General features: G+C 38.5%; 1 protein-coding gene across 22 annotated transcripts in view; it reads left to right on the top strand.

Annotated features, from left to right (window-relative positions):
- Window positions 1-21,201, top strand: part of LOC105478829 (DLG associated protein 1) — a 493,816-nt gene that overhangs the window by 148,531 nt on the left and 324,084 nt on the right. The window contains exon 1 of one of the 22 annotated variants that reach the window (XM_011736485.3): window positions 10,086-10,243. The exons of 19 other annotated variants lie outside the window; for them this stretch is intronic. In XM_011736485.3, coding sequence (XP_011734787.1) covers window positions 10,193-10,243 — 51 coding nt within the window. In that variant the 5' untranslated portion in view covers window positions 10,086-10,192. Of the gene's footprint in view, window positions 1-10,085; window positions 10,244-21,201 lie in introns of those variants that run through there. 2 more of the 22 variants (XM_011736489.3, XM_011736491.3) reach the window with 2 other exon arrangements.

Here is a 21,201-nt window from a genome sequence, read left to right as displayed (position 1 = left end):
CTGGATTCCCACCCCAAGGGTACTTTCCATTCTTGATGCACTTTGTAGACGATTCTTCTCTATTGTGAATCCAAATCCACTTCTCTTTGAATTCGTCTTGGAGCCGTAAAATAAGAATAAATTTTTTGGCCGGGCATGGTGGCTCACGCCTGTAATGCCAGCACTTTGAGAGGCCGAGGCGGGCGCATCATGAGGTCAGGAGTTCCAGACCAGCTTGGCCAACACAGTGAAACCCCATCTCTGCTAAAAATACAAAAATTAGCCTGGTGTGGTGGCACGTGTCTGTAGTCTCAGCTACTCAGGAGGCCGAGGTGGGAGAATTGCTTGAACCGGGGAGATGGAGGTTGCAGTGAGCTGAGACCAAGACCATGCCATTGCACTCCAGCCTGGATGACAGAGTGAGACTCCATCTCAAATAAATAAATAAATAATTAAAAATCTACCTCCCTTTTATTGATTGTAGAACAGCAGGACATATATCTAATTACTCCTCCACATGGCATTCCTTCACATGTTTAATGCAAACAGTAATTTGCCACTTAAGTCTTCATTTTTCTGCCATCAGTAGAACTAGTTCCTTCAGCTTTTTTTTTTTAACTTTTATTTTAGGTTAAGGGGTACCTATGCAGGTTTATTACATAGGCAAATTGCCTGCCACAGGGGTTTGATGTCCAGATTATTTTGTCACTCAGGTAATAAGCATAATACTCAATAGGCAGCTTTTTGATCTTCACCTTCCTCTCCTTCCCTCCACCCTCAAGTCGGCCCCAGAGTCTGTTGTTCCTTTGTTTGTGTCCATATGTACTTAATGTTTGGCTTAAGTGAGAATATGCAGTATCTGGCTTTCTGTTCCCCTGTTAGTTCACTTAGAATAATGGCCTCTAGCTCCATCCATGTTGCTACAAAGGACATAATTTCATTCTATTTTATGGCTGCATAGTATTCCATGGTGTATATGTACTGCATTTTCTTTATCCAGTCTATTGTTCTTGGGCATTTAGGTTGATTCCATAACTTTGCTATTGTGAATAGTGCCTTCAGCAATTCTTTACGTACAGGACGTTCAGCATCTCATCTGACAAATTGTATCTCATCCCAAGAAAAGCATCCCTCTTAGCTCATGGTGGTCATAGTGTGAATATTATTACTTCATTTGGGTGGAGACTTCACGTGTTCAGTGGAAATCTTTGGCCATGAATTTCTACCAAAGTTCCAGTGTGTCTGGGAATCATGTCAGGCTGCCTCACACTCAGCTAAAATTTCTAGGACCATTTTTTCACATGAAATCATACTGATAGCTTTCCCCACACCGTACTGCACATTCAGGTGGTTTAACACAATCTAGAGTTTTACATGTATCTGCATTAAATATTATTATACAGATATGAGTGCATTCTAGACAAAGGCCGCTGGTTACTGAAGTGCAGCTTGTGCACTACCTAACTCTAGGGAGCTCCACTTATGTTAGTAGTCATCTTAGAGTGATTTATTTATTACTATAATTTTCCAGAAAATTGCAATAGAATCTTGAGGAAAGAACAACTTGTTTCTAAATCACTCATCTGAAAGTGTCATTTGAATTACCAAAAAGAATGTTTTCAAAACAATGACAAAATTGGGGAATGCTAAATCTGAGATCCAGTATTTTAAATATTTCCCCACAATGTACAGTATTTTAATTCTCATAATTGTATCCAATATTTCATTGTTGATGTTGGCAATTTTTAAAAGTTCAGAATAGGGCTAGAAAGAAAGACTGTGCTTCCCACTAGAGACTGTCCTGCTCTTTTTCTTGAAATTATTTAGATACCGTTAGGAAAAGTCATTCAACTAGTTATGAATCTCCTATCCAGTCCACATTTTAAAATTGTATTTAAAAGTGCATTACTTTGTTACAGGTAGTATTGGGGGAGGGGTTCATAAACTTAATATACATTTATTGGGGACATTTTATAAAATACCTAAGAACATAAAGAAGATAATAGAAGTCCCCCAGACATAATCACTGTTAGCAAGTTTGTGTTGTTGCTATTCTTTGGAAAGACTGATAATATTACTAAACCTCTGAGGAAAGTCACCAAGGAGGGAAAAAAAGAAAGCACAATATAAACAGTAACAGTAATGAAAAGAGGGCCATGGATATATACACAGTAGATATTAAATCTATCATATGAGAAAAAACAGAAACAAACTTCATACAAATACAGGTTGAATGTCCCTAATTTGAAAATCTCAAATCCAAAATGCTCCAAAATCCAAAACATTTTGAGAGCCAACATGACACTCAAAGGAAATGCTCATTGGAGCATTTTGAATTTCAGATTTTGGGATTGGGGTTGCTGAACCAGTAAGATGTAAACACAACCAGGCGTCACTTAATGATGGGAATACCTTCAGAGAAATGCACCGTAAGGTAACTTGGTTGTTGTGTGAACGTCATAGAGTTTACTGACACATCCTAGATACTAGAGCCTCCTACACCCCTCAACTATGATATAGCCGACTGCTCCTAGACCACAGAATCTTACCGCCTGTCACTGTGCTGAATACTGTAGGCAATTATAACATCATGATAAGTATTTGTGTACCTACACATGGAAAAGATACAAATACGGTGTTATAATCTTATGGGGCTACTGTCTTATATACAATCATCTTTGACCAAAATGTCATTTGGCCCATGACTGTGTTCTAAAATTCGAAAGAATCTGAAATTCAAAACCTTTCTGGTTCCGAGCATTTCAGATAAGGAATAGTCAACGTGTACCTTGAAAATATAAGTGTTCAGTTTCGCAGAAAAATAAAGCATTCAAAACTCAGTAAAAACAGAAACCTTGAATATATCCATAACAACTTAAGAAACTGACATTTTAAAATTTTAGCTTAAAATTTACTCAGAAAAATACCAGACCCTATTAGTTTTATAAAACCTGCAAGAAGAGGTAATCCCTGTCATATAAAAATTCTTCCAGAAATTAGAACAACAACAACAAAAATAGATGCCCAACTAGTTTCAGGATTTAATATAGACTTAAATCAGACAAGGGCCATTTAAGAAAGAGAAATTTAAATGCAATTTCTATCATGAATCTGACATAAAAATTCTTAATAAACTTAAAAATATAATTAAATAATTAAAAATAATGTAAAATAACATGGCCAAATGACATTTATTTATTAACAGAAAGATTAATATTAGAAAAGATATTCACATAATTCATAGCACTTAAAGATTAAAGGGAAAAAAGCACATAGGATTGTCTCAATATATGCAGAAAAGGTATTTCCAAATATTCACCAGCCATTAATGATCTAACAAAAAACCTATTATAACAAATTGGGAATAGAAAAAAATTCTTAAAAGGTATATATATGTAGTCAACAGGAACTTCCTGTCATGTTGGATCATTTAAACACTGGCCACTGGTTCTTTCGCCGACATTTCTCTGTTGATTCCTGTTAGTCTATAGCACCTCCTGTAGGATCTTCCCCTAGAAAATATGAGGAAGCAGTTATTACCCAAATCCTGGCAAGCTCAAAGCTGTCTTTTTCCTTGAGTCTTGATACCTGAAGGGGAACGTTATTAGAAAGAAAATCTTTGGTTCCTTCTGCCTTCTAACTTAGTATCTTATGGATCCTGCTCCACTCTGCTGAGGTTAGATGTTTCTGTGGATAAATCTGATGTCAACCTCATTTTCTCTTCCTTAACTGATTTTATCTTTTTCCTTGAGTGCCTTAAGGATTCTTTTCAAAAATTTTTCTGGGGTATGTCTTTGGATTGATCATTCTAGATGACTTTGCACTGATACAATGGATATCTTTTTAGTAAGTAGATTTAAGGCTTTTTATTTTAGAAAAGTTTTATTGAATTATATTTTAAAGTAATTATTCTATTCCATTGTTTTGGCTTTCTTCTTCCGAGATTATAGCTATGCATATGGTGGCTCTCCTTTGCCTGTATTCGATGTATACCCTTTTCTCTCTAATCCTTCTTTATCCTTTTTGCCTCTGTATAATTTACTTGCATTTTCATTTTTTATCTTTTATGTCCCTTCCTTTACCTTTCTTTCCTTCAATTCTGCCAGTTCCCAATTGACATCCTCCAGCAGTCTATCAATAACCTCCTGTTTTCTTCTCATTTCTTCCCTGAGTTCTTACAATTCTGCTTTGTGATCTTCTTTTATAGCTATAACTGCTTCATTAATGATTGGTTTAATTAATAACAGAATGTTGGGTTATGCTTTTAATCTTTTTTGTGACAATGTATATTTCAGTTGAGTTTTCATTATTTACAAGAGACTCCTGACTGGTCTTCTTCATGTTTCTTTTATTTTTTTACTTTTAAACCTTTATTTTAGGTTGGGGGTGTGTGTGCAGGTTTGTTATATAGGTAAACTCATGTCATAGGCCATATTTCTTATCATACCTGTATGTGTATTACTTGTATGTTACTCCTATTTGAATGAGTTGGATTTTCCTAGGAAATCAAAAGAGTGTTCCTGTGGAGGGAATGATGAGCAGTAGTTTTCCAAGCATCAAGGGCTTCCTTTGCTGCTGCTGCATACAATCCATCTGTATAGTCACACATCATCTGACTCAGAACCAAACCTAGTTCTGTTCTTCCTCAATTATTTCATGGATCACTTAACAGGCTGCCTGTCACATGGGAACACAAATGATGCAGTCACTTTCAGTAACAGTTTTAGAATTTTCCTGACCCTAATGAGATTTGCCATTTACCCTCTACCTGCTGTGTAAATTTCAGTCTTTTCTGCAGCACTTTCCTCTTGGATTAAGGCCTTTACTTTTGGGGAGTGGGTATTCAACAGAGATTTCAGAGTTCTGCTATATCTAGAATCCTTTCGTACCTCCCACTTACCTACCACAGTATTAAGACTTTTCTCCTTGGCTTCCTGCCTGACTCTGACTTTGGAGTTTGAGGATTTTCTGCTGGTTTTGCTGAAAATGTAATTTGTGGGTGTTTCTTTTCATTTCGTTGTATTGTTGTTTTGTTGTTTGGAATAGATTCCAGGAGAAGTGAGAAAATTCAGCTCCTATGAAAACCAGTCCTGTTACCATTTAGAAATCTTTTTCACCTGTTTTTTTCTTTTTCTATGAAGATGATTTTGTATAAGAGATCTCAGTGTGTGTTTACCTATCAACCAAGTTAATCTTCAAAAATAAAAAATAAAAATAAAGCACAGTCAGCTTAGCATACTACTTCTTTGTAAACCTGGGTGGTTTCTTTAAGCACTTGCAGACTTTCCATTAACAGCCTGCTCTGGGATGATGCTGAGATGTAAAGTCAAGCCTATCATGCTACTATATACAGAATATGTTTCTCTAAAGCTTCAAAAGTCTTGTCTATCTTCAGTGTTTTGTCACCACCATTTCTTTTAACAATCTTTAAGAATGCCCAGGTTGATTTTGGGGGCCCTATCAAAAGTTCTTTGTGGTATAATTTGTCAAGCACTTAATATTTTTAGGCATGTCCTCTTTTTAAAAAGAAAAATGTCTTCATTGGGAAACTTAAATTATTAATATAATGCATCTTATAATATTTTAAATCAGCATCCCACATGCTCATTTTTTAATTTCTTTTATTTATTTTTTTTTTTGAGACGGAATCTTGCTCTGTCGCCTAGCAATTTAAGAGCTCTGTCATTCATTCATTCAAAAATATTTATTAAATGCCTACAATCACTAGGCCCTGAGTAGAGGCAAAGGATACCACGATAATCAGAAACAAAGATGATTCCTGCTCTTGTGCTCCCATTGTTCAGTGGTGAGATAAATATTCTCAAATCAACCACACAAATGAATGTCAGTTTACTACCATGATAAGGGCTACTGTTGAATTATTCTCAGAGCTCTGCCCTGGTTCTCTGGCAGTGAAATGTCTGCAATCAGGGCTGTCCCTTTTTTCATTGGCAGCAATGATAGTGGAATTCAACTTTCCACAGGACTACGGCCCCATGGAGTCTAAGGCATGGGGAAATGGTGTTTCTTAGCACTCCCCTATACGTCTAGCACCTGAGATCTTCTGTAGTGTTCTTGATCTCAAAGTGTTTATTTCCTGCCTCCCTCCATGCAAGGCACCCTTCATACTCATTCTATTAGAAGAGTAGCTAGCAGAGACTCCGTTCTCTCCACAGTGAATTTAACAGAGACTCAACCTTAAGTGAGTGTCTTTGGAGATACTAGAAGTGTAGTGACCCATACACCTTTTGAACTTTCTGCTCACAAGTAAAGCATATCCCACATGATCACTTGGCTCAATACCTACAAAAGAGATTAGGTGATCGCATATTGACTTGAGATGTTCAGCAAAGCATACCATAGGAAGTAAGACTGGGATGAGGTCGGAAGGAAATCTAGACTTAATTAGACAATGAGCCAAGGGAATCATGTCTCAAGTAGAGGGAAGAGCGTATGCAAAGGCAGAAAGAAACAAAAGGGTGAGAAATGAATCTAGCATGGCTGGATCACCAAAATAGTACAAGATGAGTCTGGAAAGATGCAGGACCGTGTCACAGGAGCCCAGAGGTCACGTTTAACGTTTGAATCTTTATATCCTTGTTAGTATTTAGGGGGAGGAGCGAAGAAAGCTAATACCTACTTTGCCCTCTGAAAACATCCTTTTGGATGGAGTAGAAGGAGAAGGACAATGGAAGAGGAGAGTCACTTAGAAGACAAATATAATATCCAGGTGCAAGAAAATGGTTAGTGGGACTAGGATGGTGACAGTGGTATTGGGGTAAGTGGGTGGTTTCCAGAGATTTCAAATCAATATCTCTTGGTAATATGGCAGGAGAAGGAAGTGTCCAAAAAGAGTACCCAGGTTTCTGACCTGCATAGAAGACAGTGGTTCCATTCACTGAAGTACAGAACTCTACAGGAGCCCCAGTACATTTACTGCTGGGGTGGAGATGGGGGCGGGAGAGTTTGGTTTTGAAGGTGCTATGTATGTATGCAGCACTTTCAAGTATCTAAGTGAAGTTGGCAAGTACCTGACTCTCACATGGGAGTTCTGGAACAAAAATATAAATGTATGAGTCATCTGCATAGAAGAGGTTTTGCTGGGGTTCAAATTTCTCTTTACCATGCTTCTTCTACCTTTTAAAATTTGAAGATCATGTCCTCTGATAGAGAAAATAGTAGAAAAATAAAAGTGTGAGAGTTTGATATTTGTCCTTCTCCCTACTGCTCCTCCTCCTCTTCCTCCTCTTTCATTATCATCTGTTCACATTGTACCATCTGGAAAAAGCCTTGGGATTTTCCTTGTTCTATTCATTCCAAGCCATCTCTTTTAAAAAGTCTTTTTTGCTTTTACCGTCCTTGGCTTTTTTTTTTTTTTTTTTTTTTTGAGACAGGGCCTTGCTCCATCGTCCAGGCTGGAGTGCAATGGCACGATCATGACTCACTGCAGCCTCGGACACCTGGGCTCAAAGGATCCTCCCACCTCGGCTTCCTAATCAGCTGGGACTACTTGCATGCTAATTTTACTTGGTTAATTTTTTTATTTTCTGTAGAGACAGGGTCCCACTATGTTGCTCAGGGTGGTCTCAAACATCTCAGCTTCCCAAAGTGTTGGGATTACAGAAGTGAGCCATCGTGCCTGGCCCTTGGCTCTTTTTAAAATTCACAAACCTCATTTCATTCTGGGCTTTAGCCCTTTTGGGGCACTTCGTGTAGACACTTATCACTTACCTGTGTTCTTTCTTGATTGTGAACCCATCTCTTATGCTTAAAACAGGTTTTTTTCATTGGAATACTTAAGAATCCTCATTGTGCAATTCTTTTGGTTTCTTTATAGGCTTCTTTTATTCTCTTCTGGATCATTTGATAGGATGTTGCTATAATTACGTTTTGTGATCCTACCTTCCCTTGAATCTCCTGCCCTTTCATGATCTTGATCAAACACAGCTCTCCCCCCATCTTGTTCTCCTCTGTCTTCCTCTTCCTCTTTCTTTTACTTCCTCCGCTTCATCTTTATTCTCTTCTTCCTCTTCCTTCTTGTCCTCCTCTTTTTCCTGGTGCTCTCACTCTTGCAGATTTGGGGATTTGTTTTCTTACTGAAAGTTAGCCATGATAAAACACCGGTACAGGTGGTTCTTGAAATACGTCTGCAGCCTTCTAGTCCTCAAGAGCATCCCACACTTGGGGTCATCCTTTCTCTTCCCTAACCTCTCACTATCTGCCTTGTGTAGAATGTATTATATATAACTCATTCATATAATTATAAACATATGACAATGTTCTTTTGGCAAATTAATAATTTTATACATCTTTTTTTTCAGAATCAGGATTTATTTTCTTAGGCCAGTGCTATCCTGATACCCAAACAAGAAAAAGATATTACAAGAAAAGAAATTTACTGACCTATCTTCCTCATAAAATAGACATGCAAGCCCTTAACAAATTGAATACATCAATATATTGAAAAGATCATATATCATGAGCAAGCAAATATTATCTTAGGGATATAAAGTTGATTTAATATTCACAAATCAATGTAATGCATCATGTTAAAATAAGTTTTATTGTGATATTATTTACCCATTTAAAATATACAATTTAATGGTTTTAGTGTATTCACAGTTGTGCAGCCATCACCAAGATCTAAGATAAGAATATTTTCTTCGCTCCAATAAGGAATCTTGTACCTGTTAGCAGTCACTTCCTAGTCCCCCTATCCCAGGTGCAGGGCAATCACTAGTCTACTTTTCTGTCGCTATAGATTCTGCCTTTTCCGGACATTTCATATAAATAGAATCTTATGATATGTGATCTTTTGAGACTGGCCTCTTTCAATTATCATACTATTTTTAAGATTTCTCCATGTTATAGCAGGTATTAATATGTCATTTGTTTTCATTCCAAATAATGTTTTATTGTATGGATATACTACATTTTTAATCCTTTCATCAGTTAGTGAATATGAGGATTCTTTCCACTTTTTGACTATTGTGAATAATGGTGCTATGAACATTTGTGTATAAATGTTTGTATGGACATTTGTTTTCATTTCTTCAGGTATATCCCTGAAAGCATAATTGCTGGGTCATATGTTGACACTATCCTTAACACTTTGAAACAAACCAATCATTTAATTATGATTTTCCTTATCATTTCTTATTAAATGCACCCTTGCTTTTATTAATTCAGTAGAGGAAAGTTTTGGCATTTGGTTTTGTATGGTGACAAAGAAATGAAAGGTGTAAGTCTTTGCTCTAAACTGAAATTGTTTTGCTCAGTCGTATTGTCCTTGTCTGTTGATAACCTACAAGTGATCTTACTGATGTGGTTGCAGATTGCACTCAGTAAAGCTGGATTTTAGTAAATGCTGCTCACTTAAAACTTAGAAAGTGAAATACTTGGAAGAGGACGCTGCAACTGTTCCTTTGCCCCATCCCGAAATGAGACACACACACACACACTTTAAATAAGTTTTACTGAGATGTTGCTCTATGGAAGTCAATTTTTTAAAAAATGAAAAGTGTTTGCCAAGAGATTTCTAAAACATGTTTAATTCTTTTGAAGAAAGTGAATGAATTATTGAGAAGTATTACTTAATTTTTCTCTAAAAGAGAATGTGATATCTCAAGGATGGAAATCTATTGTTATTTTACTCCTTAAAATCTGTTTGTTAGCTGACTGAATGTTCTATCCAATTTGTGCATGTGCACACTTCAACATTGTAAAAGGCATCTGCCTTTCCATCACTAGTCAAACAACCAGGCACGCTTCTTCTAGCAAGCTGCAGGGACCGTTCCCTCATGGGGACTTCCCTTTGACAGAATATATGTTACCCCCTATATGTGCTGCAAAGTGATCAACAGCTCGGAATTTACTGAGATAATGAAAGATAGCAATATGATTTTGCTGGGACAGTGAGCATGCCGGACACTATAAGGACAACTGCTATGCAAAATTGTACAGGCTGAAAAATCTGCACTAAGTATTCACTTAAGTGTTATTCTTCAGTTATAGGGTTTTATTTCATTAAGTATCTTTATATGAATGAAGATGTAAAGTTGCAAGTCTTGAGTTGTGAGCCATGACCAACCACTCTCCCCCCACCCCCAAGTCCTGTGTTTACTGCCTCACTCAACCACTTAGAATCGGCAAATCATAGAGAGAAGCTAAATGCTCTCAGCTGCACTACACCAAATCAAAGCTGAGATGAATAATGAACTTAATTTTCCATAAAGACATTCTGTTTGGCATTCCAGCTAATAAGGTAAGCTAATAGCAATTCCGGGCTATGGAAAGGAAAAGAAATCGTTTCTTTGTGCTTGATTTCTGTGCTAATCCATAATCTTTCTTTTAACATGCTGGAGTTAATTTCATGTTTCATGATGTCTGTGAATTGGGGATGAACAATTTTATAAAGAGTACCCCCAACATAGCCTTTTCCTCTGATTAGGTTGCTTATGGTACTTGCAGGGCTAAGGGAGAAATCCAGCTTTTTAATAAGAATGAAATGTGTATATTATTTTTATCATCTATAGTACGGAGTGAATTTAGTTAAACAGCAGAATATTTAGATGCAGCAAAGACAGGCTAAATTACTTAAGCACTGATTGTTGAATATATTTAGTATGATATAGTGTAAATTGATGTTGAATTTGCTCTAAGCTGCAAAGAAAAGCAGAATACATACATCATGTTGATTTCTGAATCATTTCATTTCTAAGTACATGTTATTCTAGAGAAGGTAGTAATTTTCAATTGCTAAAATTATTCCACAGCTTCAGTTTAGGTGAGTTTTATTTTGTAAAATTGGATTTTTAAAATAACAGCATGCTGGTAATGTGAATTTTTGTTATTACTTTTTTTGATTCACCATGGCGGCAATGATTTTGGTTCATGTGGAAAATTGTCCACTAAGTTTATGGAATTAGAAACCATCAGGTCTCTCTGAGCCTTCTATTGCTACCTTGGTTACTCTATCTCAAAAACAAGAAGTGATGAGGCAATTACTAGGTTGGCTTCACTTTTTGCGATATAGCTTTCTGGTGTTTAACACAGGGATCTTGATTTTCATCAGATGGTAGCAGAAATTCCTGAAACTAGAAAAGGCTTAGCAAGCTGGGGAAGAAATTATCATATTTTCTTTTCTAGAAGAATGACAAAAATGGAAAATGTAACTAAGATTTATGTTTTCAGACATTCTGAGCTTGCTGCCGTGTCACCTGAAAAATCAGAGACTTTAGGCTCACAAAGTAGGTGACCTCAAAAGATATTTCAGAAGGTCTATTCAAAAACAGCCAAAGCATGTGGGAAATATTGGAGAAATAGGAAATGTCCCTCCTATTCCTACTGTCTCATCTTTGTACTCTGTTTTTATGCATGGGAGACGAGCTGTGGGCACAGGTGTTTTTGTTTCATAGAAGCCTTTAAACACCACAATCAGACTTTTATAGATAAAGAAGAACATTTATTTCATCCCCTGAAATTGTTCACAGTGTCTGTTTTTCCTAGAAGTATACACAGGATGCTGAGAGCTTGAGCACAGGTATTTAGCTGCCACATATAACTTACTTCCATCCAAAATATCATCGATGGTTCCCCTAAAATTTTTAGGCATTTCTCTTGAAATGCCTGTAATTTAGTAGACCATCAAGAAGTAGGAGTGTGGAATGGAATTTCAATCTATCACACTTAATTTTTAAGAACAATAAGACAGACGTATGTTACCTATTCATACTTAGATGTTTGATTTCACAGCCATTCTGTCTTTGTAAAATTATATTGGAGGCTCAAACGTGTGGATTGTTTTGGATTTGAAAGGTGTTCATTTTGTTTTCTTCTTTTCTACCTTTCTCTCTCACCCCTGATCACTCCAGAGCATCCTGGGCTGCTCCATGCACTTTTATGCTTACTTAAGTCTGCTATTTTTCCCATTTCCTTTCTCCCCAATAACAGTAATTCAGAACCTATGGATTGATCTATGTTCATTTTAAGGGTGGCAGAAACAAACTAGGAAACAAATTTTTGTAACCACCATGATGTGGTCTTCTATTTCCTGCCATTTGTGCAATAAGAAGACTTTTATACCAGCAGAGCTTTTTATCCACAATTGCTCCATAAAACCAACTTGAGGATGAAAATGTGCAAGGCTCCTTGGCCAACATCAGTTTCATGATCTTTTGTCTGTAGTGGTCAACCCATGCATGCTGGGAGATGAGATGCACAGTTGTTAGCCCTCGAAGGTATTTTTAGCAATGCCAAATGCAAGGCATGTATTATTTACAAACTCACACATTAGCTCTGTGTTAGTTAATTAATGGAGAAAATCTAGAGAAAGCAACACCACCACCTTCCCTACATACACACACACATCAAAGGCCACAGAGCAGGTACCAGCTGAGGACAGTGGTGACTGAGGCAGCAGCATCAGTACAGATGGCCCACAGTCATAAGAAGTTCTTGGCACCATTGCGAAAAGGCCTAACAGAAGGCAACAAACAGATTTGTTCCCAAATACACGTGAAGCTCATTCTTGGGGACAGTCAGAATTAACTGGGGAAGGAACAAAGATGAGAGAGGACTAAAATATCACTGGACTTGGTTATTACTGTTAATATGACCTCATATCTTCTCACAGGTTGGGGTACACAAAGATATCTAGGTTACAAAAATAAAGGCATGACACAAAAACCTATCATGTCAAAAACTGCACTCAGTATCTCCCCAAGAGCCTGCTACCCCATGTTTCCTACCCCTGTAAATCACACCACTATCTATGCATTTTTTTAACCCTGAAACATGGGGCCAATCTTGATACCTCTCTCTATTTCACCCTCATGTGACTCCTCCAAGGCAGACTCATAAAAGTTAGTTGAATGAATGAATGAATGAATGAATGAATGAATCAGTAGGGAAGGGAAAAAAAAAAACACCAAATCTCATTTCTCTCCACTTCTCGCCATTCCCTTTGCCACAATCCCAGTTAAACCTCCATCATTTCTCAGCTAGACTATTGCAGATATCCCCTAGTGGTCTTCCTGCCTCTAGTGTCTCCTCAATCCAGTTCACTCTGCACATTATAGCCCAAATGATCTTTCTAAAATACAGATAAAATCACTAAATCTTCTGCTTCAAAATCCTTCACCGGTTCCTCTTCACCCTTGGGATAAAGTCCAAACTTCTTAACATGACTTACAGAGTATGATGTAGCTGGGGACCTTTTTCCTTCACAATCTCATTTCCTAACACTGCCTCTGTCCACTCCGCATTTCAGCCATGCTGGTCTACTTTTCCCTTTCTTAGCAGTGCCATGTTCTCTTGCCCAGGAGCTTTGCATGAACTGCTTCCTCCTTTGTCTCTTCTGCCTGCCTACAACCCCCCCTCACCCCCTATCCCCCACCCCGCCAAGCTCCGCTCTTCCCTACTTAACTTCTTCCCAACTTTCCAGTCTCATCTAAAATGGTATTTCCTCCAAGAAGCCTTCTCTGACTGCCCTAGTTTAAGTGAGGTACCCTCTCCCAATATGCTCTCATAGCACCCATCATTTCCTTATCATGCTTCTTCTATCTTAGGTAGGATTGCCTGGTTTCTTGTTTGACTCTTCCGCTAGATCATTTCATGAAAGAACATAGCTGGTCTCTTATTCATAGTTGTGACCTGTGATCCAACACCATGCCTGGCACAGGGTGAATTCTCTCTGAATGCACAAATAGCTAGCTGGACTCTTTCACAAGCCGTATTACCTTTTGTCTTGCTGAGGTTGCAGAAACTAGATGCAATGATTCTTTATGCTACTCATTCCTGCAAAGTACTGTGCTAAGGTGGTTCATATAATTTCCTGAATCTTCATGTTGTCGTTCCCGTTTTGTAAATGAAGAAACTGAGGCTCAAGTTGTCATGAATGACGCTGATATTATGGAATGGGACCCTCAGTCTGTTTGACACCAGGGACCAGCTCTTTCTATTTTCCACGTGATCTACTGCCTTCTTAGAATAAAAGAAAAAGTTTATAGTGATCATTTTCTAAATCCTTAATTTCTCACTGCCTGCCAGTGTTCATTTGCCTTCTGACCTCCAGTAGTCTGCCCTGAGTGTATTTTTCCCTTAAATTAAACTGAAAGTACTTCTGTTTGTGCTGTATTCTTTATTCTCAAGCTTTCTTCTACGAGCGCTATGTCTGCAGGAGCTTTCAGCCTTTCTCACTTTCTCAACATAGAAAGTAGCTGGGCCTTACGTTTCTGTTTCATTTCCATTGTCCTTTTAAACAGGCATTATTTTCCTGGACCTGCTCTGTGATTACTCTTTCCACAGCGCTTTGCCTGAACTCAGTTGGCCCTTAATGTTCTTCAGCTGTAGCCTGATGTCAGCCTACTTAGGGGGGCTTCCACTGGTATTTCACTGGGGAAGCAAATTGCTACTTGTTACCACCTAACCACTTAATTGACTGTGCTCTTTGTGGAAGAAATATCTGGAAGTACAGCTAGAGAAGGGACATGTGCAGTTTCTGGAAAATTTTCCATTGTGTGTTGACCGTGGTAGTTTTTAGGTACCTTTAATTAAAACCAGCACACAGACGCGCAGTCAGTTGCAAAATGTGAGAGGCAACCGAGTGTTCTGTGAATGAGTGACAGCTTTCCAGTTGGACACATCTAGGTTTGAATGCTCTTTCTACCACTTCTCTGTCTATATGACTTTACTAAATTACTAAAGTTTTCTGTGCCTCAGCTTCTTCATCTGTAAAATGGAGATAATGCTGGTGCCTATTTCATAAAATAACGCCTGGCACAGAGTAAGTACTCGATTAACAATGGTGTCCGGCCGGGCGCCGTGGCTCACGCCTGTAATCCCAGCACTTTGGGAGGCCGAGATGGGCGGATCATGAGGTCGGGAGATCAAGATCATCCTGGCTGACACGGTGAAACCCCGTCTCTACTAAAAATACAAAAAACTAGCTGGGTGTGGTGGGCGCCTGTAGTCCCAGCTACTCGGGAGGCTGAGGCAGGAGAATGGCGTAAACCCGGGAGACGGAGCTTGCAGTGAGCTGAGATCCGGCCACTGCACTCCAGCCTGGGAGAGAGAGCGAGACTCCGTCTCAAAAAAAAAAAAAATGGTGTTAGTGTGGGTGGTCGTAGTTAGTGGAATAGAGGCTCCAGATGGGGCCACACTCTAATGTCAGGAAACTGAGGATGTTACCTTATGTGGAAATGATGACTTTGCAGATGTGATTACATTAAGGATCTTGAGATGCGAGATTGTCTTGGATTATCTGGGTGGCCTCTCAATGTAGTCACAAGTGTTCTTGTAAGAAGGAGGCAGAGGGAGACTACATGGCCGTGGAAGCGGAGAGAGATTTGAAGATGTTTGCTCTTGGTTGTGAAGATGGAGGAAGGGAACACGGGACAAGGAATGCCAGGAATGCAGCTGTGGGAGGTGGAAAAGGCAGGGAAATGGATTCTCCCCTAGAGCCTCCAGAGGACGCCCAGCTCTGCTATCTTGGTTTCAGCTCAGTGAAACTATTTTGGACTTCTGGCCTCCACAACTGTAAGAGATTAAATATGAGATGCTTTAAGCCACTGGGCTTATGGTAATTTGATACCACAGCCAAAAGAATATAGTGGTGATATTTTGGGAAATGAAAGATGGCTCCAAATGAGCTGGTAAACAGGAATAAGATGTTAATATAAGAAAGATGATATTACAGGGTTAAATGTGTAGAGAGGCGCTCTAAGTATTGTAAGTGTGTCTAAAGTAAGTGTGCCTAAATATGTGGTCAGAGGAATCGCAATGCTGGCGCTAGAGGAAATCTTGAAAGAGAGGGTTGAAGGAATAAAGCCATTTGTGGGACTGTAGACACAAAGAGAACTGGGGTCTCCTTGAGAAGGGAGGTGACGCATGGTGATTGAGGGTGGGGCTGACAGCCAGGGGTTCTGAGCAGATGGCGGAATGTCCTGTTCAAAAGAGAGTGATCAGCTGAGAAGAAAGGCTGGTTTGAGGAATTTCCCAGGGCAACCAGGCATGAATCTTAGAAAAGAGGAGGTGTGTCCCAGAAACAAAAGGAACTGTTTTCTGTTGTTCTCAGTGCCATGTTGGTGATAGAAAGAGGCAGTCCAAGAAAATAAATTCTGAAAAAGACCTCCTGGGTCTTTAAACCAAGTCCAGACTATTATAACAGGATGAGTACCTTCAGCAAAATCTGTTTCTAGCAGTACCCTGAGAGGCCCTAGGTCCAAAGTGAAGCTTGCTGCTTTCCATGAGTATATATCATGCCTGTTTATGTGCTCCTGTTTCTGTTTCCACTTCTGTACTGCCCTCCTCTCTTCCCTTTGCCCAGTTGCCAAAGTCTTGGCCATCATTCAAATCCCAAGACAAGTATGACCTCCTTAAACTAGCCCCCATGCTACCAATGCCTACATGTGGATTGTCTAGCAATTTTCCTACTTTGCTGACACCAAGCTTGAGTGCCTGTTGCTCCTCTCCTCCAATAATTCCACCTGTCCCCCAATAGAGAGTAGACCCCTAGAGACAAATATAAGTCTGTTGATTTTATTGACTCTTATGGTCTCTACTCCTACAGTGCTTGGCACACAGGAAGCATTCAATAAATGTGAATGAATGGATTGATGAATTGATTCATTAATTGCACCCTGTGGGCATGGTTATCATAAGATAAAGAGAATAATGAAGTTCATGAATCCCAGGGTCAGTGTCTAAAGAAAATAAGCCCTTCCACCTTAACCTCTCAAAAGCAAGAAATTGTAAAAGAACGTAATAGAGCTGCATCATGCATGACACAGTCATTAATTTCATTATCATCTATTTAATAGTTCAATATCTAAGATAAAATTTAAGACAAGTTTTCTTCACTCCCAGATCTAATTTGCCATCTCTTTTATGACATGATTTTTTTTTTTTTTTTACCAAAGCAGGCTATGAAAGGAGAATAACAAAATACCATGTGAAATGCACGCTAATTTATTTTCAAGTACAGTAAAACCAGAGTTTGATTTTTGCCTGGTGTTTTGTACATTTGAGGAACATTTTCTAAGATTAACAATCATTTTCTTTGAAAAGATAAATGTGTCATGTTTAGTGCAAAATTTATAAATGGATGCAACACTTATCTTTTTATTAAATAGTAAAAGCAGTAGCAGAACATCATGTTCACATTTGAAACATAAATCACTTTAGATGGATTAAATATATCACTAATGAGTTACCAAGTGATTAAATATCTACAGCATATACCTACAACAAGCAGTTCACGACCTGGCTCTAAGAGTTTACTCATTGCTGTGAGCACAAAAGCGTGCAGCTCTCTATCAAATAGAGTGCTTTTGGGGGAGAGTGAAATCCTACACTTCTGTCAAACACTAAGCATGTCGTTTTGAACTTTCTGTGTATGCAAGGGACAATGCCAGGCACCATCAGAGATGTAAATATGTGTGGCAACCATGCCCGGTTACAGTGCTTTACCACTGCTGAGAATTTCTAGTCAGATTTACACATAAACCATACAACAGAATATTTCTTAACAACTGAAAGAACCTGATTAGCATGACTAAACTTGAGAAAGAACAATTGACATTTTGATATTTCCTTAGCTCAGGTGGACTGGTTACATTTTTACTAACTTCGAATACTTTATGATCAAATCCTGTGCATGTGGTATGAGGGTAATCTTAGATGAAAACATCAGGAAAACTCAGTTCTTTCATTCACTAACTGAAGCTCCCCTTTTTCCACAGACAGTTGGCTATTATTCTAAAATTGCCTCTGCCTTCTATTTCCCTCTTCTCCCCATTGTTGAATTCTGTGGCTCCATCCCAATCTACGTTTTGTTTTAAATTACTAAAACATTAGATGCCATCAATTAGTAATATACTGGTTTTTTTAAAAACGATTTTTTTCCAAACTATCATAATCAAGAGAGAGAAATGTGTACGATTTGCAGGTATCCCTGTCCTTTTTTTTTTGTTTTTCTTTTTTTTTTTGACAGAATCTCATTCTGTCGCCCAGGCTGGAGTGCACTGGCTTGATCTTGGCTCACTGCAACCTCCGTCACCCAGGTTCAAGCAATTCACATGCCTTAGCCTCCTGAGTAGCTGGCTTTACAGGCACACACCACCACACCCAGCTAATTTTTTGTATTTTTAGTAGAGACAGGGTTTCGCCATGTTCCCCAGCCTGGTCTTGAACTCCTGAGCTCAGGCAATCTACCAACCACAGCCTCCCAAAGTGCTAGAATTACAGGCATGAGCCACTGCACCCAGCCTCTGTCCATGACTTTCACAATCTGGATTACTTTGCTTTCTCAAAGTGAGATTATCAGTTATGTCTATCTTTTTAAAAATTTAATATTGTTTCAAGTTTTGTTTATGAAGAGAAAGAGGCTACATCTATATAAAGTGTAGGATTTATAATATCCATTGCTGCATCAATTAATATATTTACAGCTGTGTCTAAAATCATATACAAATAGAACTGGAAAGATCTGAAAGGGGGCCATATGCCTAATATCACATTTCTAAATGCTGCCTTTTTTAGAAAATAAACTCTAAATTATTGAGGAAGGAAAGCTAATTCATCATAATGGAGGTTTAAACATAAAAGGAAAAGAAGAAAGAAAATAACATATGCTTGGATTTCAAAATCCTGTTACATCATAACACCCAAAATTGGGAGGAAGATAGAAAACACATCTTGAAAGCCTATTTTGCAGGCTTGGCTCCACCTCACAAAATCCCTGTGCCATTTTCTTAACAAACTTCTTTACATGTAGCAATTGGATCTAATAAGAGGCTAAATCTTGCCTTTGTGTTAGAAATTGATTTTTTTCCCCCTCATTCTGAGTTCTCCTGTAGCCAGCCCCAGCACTCAAGAGCCTGCTTCATTGTTCATCATTAGTATTTATCACTTTTACAGACTGCCACAGGGTGCTCAGAAATCTACCACGCTCTTCAAAAGAAAACACAAAATCCCTGCTCTTAGCAGGGGACCAACCCATTAAAAGCATTGGCAGAATCTAAGAAAAGAAAGCCACAGCAGTGATAAAACAATGCATCTGGTAGGAGGGCCACTTAGGCGACCTCTGAGAGGTGGATTCTGAGGGGAGATGGAAAAATGTGTGGCTGAGAACTCTTGCTCCTTCTTCACCTGACTGCCCTTGCAATGCTTTTAGGTCAGCGGCTACCTCAGAGCAGGAGCAGGTGGCAAGCCCAACATGGAACAAGCCAGGTATTCCAGTCACATCCTAGGAGGAGTGAAAAGTGCAATTCCTCCTCAGTGGGCAAATCTCATCCACCTGCGATCTGTGTGACAGTATTCAGGGTGAGGAGAACGTTTGACAAAGGAAGAAAAAAAAAACTTTAATCCCATTACCTTTGATGAGTGCTCAGAGGAAACTCCTATAAAAACTGAAGATTAAAATGTTGCATAGTGATGGCATATACGCATGCCCTCACACAGACCTCATTTCCTCTTTCATATTACCCGATAAATGCAGTTTTCTCCTGAAGTGTATTTTTTTAAATAAATAAAATCAGTAAGATCCTAAGATAGGTCTATTATTCTGAGTGGGAAAGTGATGTGTTTGGTTTCATTTCCTCCTGGTGTCATCATCCTTTGCCATCAGCAATGCTACCAAGATTGGAACACTGATTTTAATATTTCATACTTTAATTGACTATAGTTATCCTGTATACCTACCCAGTTTGCAATTTCATGTGACAGTATATTTTCAGCTTATTTTAATTCTTATCCTGGACTCTGGAATCGTATGACAGCAGGCTTAAGGCTAATATTAATCACTTCTCATTTTTGGCAGGTTGCTATAATTATTAAATAGGTATATAAGGTCAAGTTAAATGTAGTCGACATCATCTTTGTATTTGTTTTATAACAACTGTGCCTCCCATGGAGTAGACACTCAATAAATAGTTGATAAAAGAATGATGGTGATGGCGGGGAGGCACTACATAATTGGAAGGGAGAAGGGAGAGAAAAATCTTCCTATGCTATTATTGGAAACTTTCCAAACATGTTTATGTTTCCATTAAATTAATTATAATCATCAAATAATGAAACTCATGTGGGATGCCCTTATATATGCAATGATTGTGACTGGTTACAGAAGAGCTAGAGCTTTTATGTTAGAAAGGAGGATGTTTTCTTTTTTTTGTTTGTTTTCTTTTTTTGTTGTTGTTGAGACGGAGTCTTGCTCCGTCGCCAGGCTGGAGTGCAATGGGGTGATCTTGGCTCACTGCAACTTCTGCCTCCCGGATTCAAGTGATTCTCCTGCCTCAGCCTCCCAAGTAGCTGGGACTTAGGTGCCCACCACCACGCCTGGCTAGTTTTTTGTATTTTTAGTAGAGATGGGGTTTCACCGTGTTACCCAGGATGGTCTCAATCTCCTGACCTCATGGTCCACCCGCCTCAGCCTCCCAAAGTGCTGGGATTACAGGCGTGAGCCACCGCGCCTGGCCAGAAAGGAGGATATTTTCTATGAAGCACTCATTCTATAAAAACTTGCCATTCTTATATAATGCAAATGATAAATATGGCATTAGTGTTCTGCTTCTTTCTCCAAAGGGTATTTTTTTAAAGAACCCACAAATGTCATCTCATCTATTTTTAAGTATAGGGCTGCTGGATAAACAGCTAAATCATCTAAACCCAATGGGAAAATTCAAAGTTTAAATAAGCTATTTTATGTCATTGAAAATAAGTGGTACAGACTGACACAGACCATATGGGTTTTTGCATACAGTTACATGTAAATTTTCTTAACTTTGAATATAAAATTTTACTTGAAGCTGAAGAAATGGAAAAGCAAAATATAATCTGTAATGATGATTCTTTGAAGATTCTAATTTCTGATTCTCTAGTCCAGGTTTCATCAATTTCCAGTCAAAGCCTGTTCATTAGGTTATCTATGTACATAATGGAGTTGTATCTTTAGGTTGAGATAATGTAAAGACAACACAAATTCTAAAAGGTGGATCTCCAGTGGTCGTACATTTGGGGTTCTTCCTCAGAATTCATTTTTTAATAAAAGTTACATATGCTAATTGTGAAAAAAAAATTCAAATGGTACAGATTCATACAGAGTTAAAGTAAGAGCCCCTCCCCCACCGTGTTCCAGGCTTATTCACCAAAGGCAGCCATCACTGTCATCATTTTCACATTCGCCTTCTGCTATTTTCTACATATAGTCAAGCATACAAATAT

The sequence above is a fragment of the Macaca nemestrina genome, chromosome 19, assembly GCF_043159975.1.
Source record: "Macaca nemestrina isolate mMacNem1 chromosome 19, mMacNem.hap1, whole genome shotgun sequence".
Taxonomy (NCBI): Eukaryota; Metazoa; Chordata; class Mammalia; order Primates; family Cercopithecidae; genus Macaca; species Macaca nemestrina.
This window is presented reverse-complemented; position numbering and strand designations above follow the sequence as displayed.